This window comes from Cynoglossus semilaevis, unplaced genomic scaffold, assembly GCF_000523025.1.
Source record: "Cynoglossus semilaevis isolate Cse_v1.0 unplaced genomic scaffold, Cse_v1.0 scaffold1772, whole genome shotgun sequence".
Classification (NCBI taxonomy): domain Eukaryota; kingdom Metazoa; phylum Chordata; class Actinopteri; order Pleuronectiformes; family Cynoglossidae; genus Cynoglossus; species Cynoglossus semilaevis.
In genome coordinates, this window is record NW_007585154.1 from 30,171 (window position 1) to 33,660 (window position 3,490).

Below are 3,490 nucleotides of genomic sequence, written 5' to 3' on the forward strand. Positions count from 1 at the left end.
TTGGATTACAGAGTTTTTTTTTTTTTTTTTTTTTTCAAGACGCTCCCGTACGATACTCACACATCCCCGACCCGGGCAAAATAACGCAGCCATGTTGCCGACCCCCGCGTTGCCCGACCTGTTGCCGGGTTCCTCACCGGTCTACCTTCCTGCCTGCTTTACCTCTCTGCTGCCTTGCTTTAACACATCTGCTTTTTTCGCCATTCGAGCGCATGTCCTTCTGAGTCGCGATCGCGATCACGATCGCGATCGACAACCAACCTAAAATTGCCTGGTGCTGCTAAATTTGATCGCAGATTTTGTGAATCGTGTGTTGCCTCTTTCCTTAAGATTTCAAAAAAAAAAAAAATTGCGAGAAAGAGCGTAACCATGACGACGGGGTTCTTCCGAGGCTAACGGTAGATCCCGATCTCTCACCATGCTTGTTGTTGTTGTCTAATCTCTGGCTTGGGGTCCTGCTTGAAGCACTTCAGGGTGAGACTGTAGGACCAGATTCAGAACGAGAGGAAAAAAAAATTTTTTTTTTTTTCTCGACGCGCTCCGAGACGCGGGGATGTAACGATGAAGGCATGATTTTAAAAATTTTTTTTTTTTTTTTTTTATGATATAAATGGTATCAGGGTTTTTTTCTCTTGATGAGCGATTAATTTTTTTAAAATTTTTTTTTTGTTTTTTTTTTTTATTATTTTCATCCAATGAGAATTCCCGATTTTTATTTTATTTTACTTTTAATTTTTAATTTTTTTTTTTTTTTTTTATTTTCATCCAATCAAAATTCTCCCCTTTTTTTTTTTTTTTTTTTTTTTTTTATTTTTTTTTTAAATTCATCCAACGAGATCTCACCGATTTTTTTTAAATTTTATTTTTAATTTATTTATTTTTTCACGATACAATTTGATCCCGATTTTTTTCTCTTGATGAGCGATTAATTTTTTTAAAATTTTTTTTTTGTTTTTTTTTTTATTATTTTCATCCAATGAGAATTCCCGATTTTTATTTTATTTTACTTTTAATTTTTAATTTTTTTTTTTTTTTTTTTAGTTTCATCCAATCAGAATTCTCACCTATTATTATTTTTATTTTTTATTTTTAATTTTTTTTTAAATTCATCCAACGAGATCTCACCGATTTTTTTTAAATTTTATTTTTAATTTATTTATTTTTTCACGATACAATTTGATCCCGATTTTTTTCTCTTGATGAGCGATTAATTTTTTTAATTTATTTTTTATTTTCATCCAACGAGAATTCTCACCGATTTTTTTTTTTTTTTGATTTTTAATTTTTTTTTTCATGATACAAATTTTATCCCAATTTTCTTATCTTGATGAGCGATTAATTTTTTTAATTTATTTTTTATTTTCATCCAACGAGAATTCTCACCGATTTTTTTTTTTTTTTACCTGTATACCTATTAAAAAAAAAAAAAAAAAAAAAAAATTTCCGATACAATTTGTATCACAATTTTTATCTCTTGATGAGCGATACATTTTTTTATTATTATTATTTTTTTATTTTTTTATTTTTTTTAATTTCATCCAATACGAACTCTCACCGATTTTATTATTTTTTTTTTTTCCGATTTCCCAACCCATTTCTCACCGCATCGTTACATCCCCCCCCTTTACCACCCAAAATGCACCCTGACATTTTCCTTCTCTCTCCGATCAATTTAAAAAATTCACCGAAATCCGCTAGCCTAAACCGCTAACCCGCTAACCCTATCTGAATCAGGTCCTACAACCTACCGCTAAAAAAAAAAAAGTGGGGGTTTTTTACCAAAACTAATTCTTTCTCTGTCCCACGGTACTTTCGATCACTCCAAAAAAAAAAAAAAAAAATTCTTCTTAAAAAATTTCTTCTAAAGTTTTTAAGACTTAAGTGAACTTGTACTTTGACGAAATCTTCACGTATCTCCAACAGCCTCACCAGAGTTTGACCATGATTACTGCCTGCCCAGGTCTTCAATGTGGCTGGCATCCCTGAATGGTACTGATCTTCAAAACGAAGTTTTTTTTTTTTTTTCGTAGTACTTCCGGGGAGTAATATTCTAGTAGAAAGTACACAGAAAAAAAAAAAAAAAAAAAAAAAAAAAAAAAAAACGTAGTCATGATTGTACCCGTATACATGTCTGTGACGGTTCTCAGTCCTCCAGGTTTTTTTTTTTTTTTTTTTTTTTTTCCCACAACCTTTTTTTGGAAACCCCAAGAAATACGATCGCAGCTTTAACTATTCACATCCGCGTAGTCTTGGATCTTCTCGCAACGAGCCCGAGATGCTAAAAAAGCCCGAACACGATATGTCAGTGACCCCCCCTCCCCCTCCCACCCTCACCGCTCCCTCACCCCCCCTTCCCCTCATGCCTCAACACATATACCCATTTTTTTTTTTTGTTTTTTTTTTTTTTTTTTCTTTTCTAAATCCTTTACGAACAAGTCCTTTACGAACATCTCGCATCGAGAGTAGCCGTAGTCCGCAGCTAACGATGAGACTTTTCAGATCGTACTTCAACGCAATAGCGCCACCTTCTGTTTGTCTGTTTTTTTTTTTTCTCTCCTCACTCCCCCCTTCCCCCGGCAGAGCGGAGTCGGGACAGCGAGGTGGTGATGCTCTCCGACTCCAACTCCACTCAGGACCTAGCCTTCACCGATCCCACCAATTCGCAGGACAGCAGCCACAAAGCGGCGTCCGGGAAGGTTAGCTCGCTGTCCTCGGAGAGTACGACGCCGGTCCGGGCTGCGCCCCACGCGTCTGATGACACGGGTAGGATGGAAAAATATCTGTACTGTACTGTACTGTATGTCGTACCACGATATTTTAGCGTTCGCTACGCTAGCGGTTTTATCTTCGTTTGAATTGTTTCGGAAGAAAAAAAAATCAATGTGTTGTCATAGTTGTAGTATCGCAGTATTCTAGAAGTAGTCGTTTCCCCCTAGTATCGTAGACCAAGTATCCTGTCTTGCTAGCCGGCTAGCTAGTTATCTAACGTAATAATACTTCTACTAACTTTAGATAATTTTGTTTTCTTTGCGAGGCTAAAACTGTGGCACCCCTAGCTAGCTAGCTAGGGGGATGACCCCTAGCTAGCTAGCTATCCAACGTAATATTACATCTTATATATAGTATAATACTTCAGTATGATAAACTAGGCGGGACGACCCCTAGCTAGCTAGCTAGCTAGCTAACTAGCTAGCTAAATATCTAACATAATAATACTTCTTATATATAGTATAATACTTCAATATGACAAACTAGGTGGGACGACACCCAGCTAGCTAGCTAGCTAAAATTCGTTTCCTCTGCGAGGCTAAAACCGTGGCACGACTTTCGAATGTGTTCTTCGTCTTCTTCCGAGTCCTGACGTTTTAAATAAAAAAAATAAATAAATAAATAAATTTTTAATTTATTTTTTTCATTTACTAGCATCTCGCGGCGAACACGCTACCCTCCCTCCCGACGAGAAAATCATCCAGGAGCTGGACATCGTGGA

General features: G+C 36.1%; 1 protein-coding gene across 1 annotated transcript in view; it reads left to right on the forward strand.

Annotated features, from left to right (window-relative positions):
- Positions 1-3,490, forward strand: part of cabin1 (calcineurin binding protein 1) — a 36,808-nt gene that overhangs the window by 23,797 nt on the left and 9,521 nt on the right. Inside the window, exons 23-25 of the mRNA XM_025053881.1 lie at positions 1,924-1,989; positions 2,581-2,763; positions 3,424-3,485. Coding sequence (XP_024909649.1) covers positions 1,924-1,989; positions 2,581-2,763; positions 3,424-3,485 — 311 coding nt within the window. The remainder of the gene's footprint in view (positions 1-1,923; positions 1,990-2,580; positions 2,764-3,423; positions 3,486-3,490) is intronic.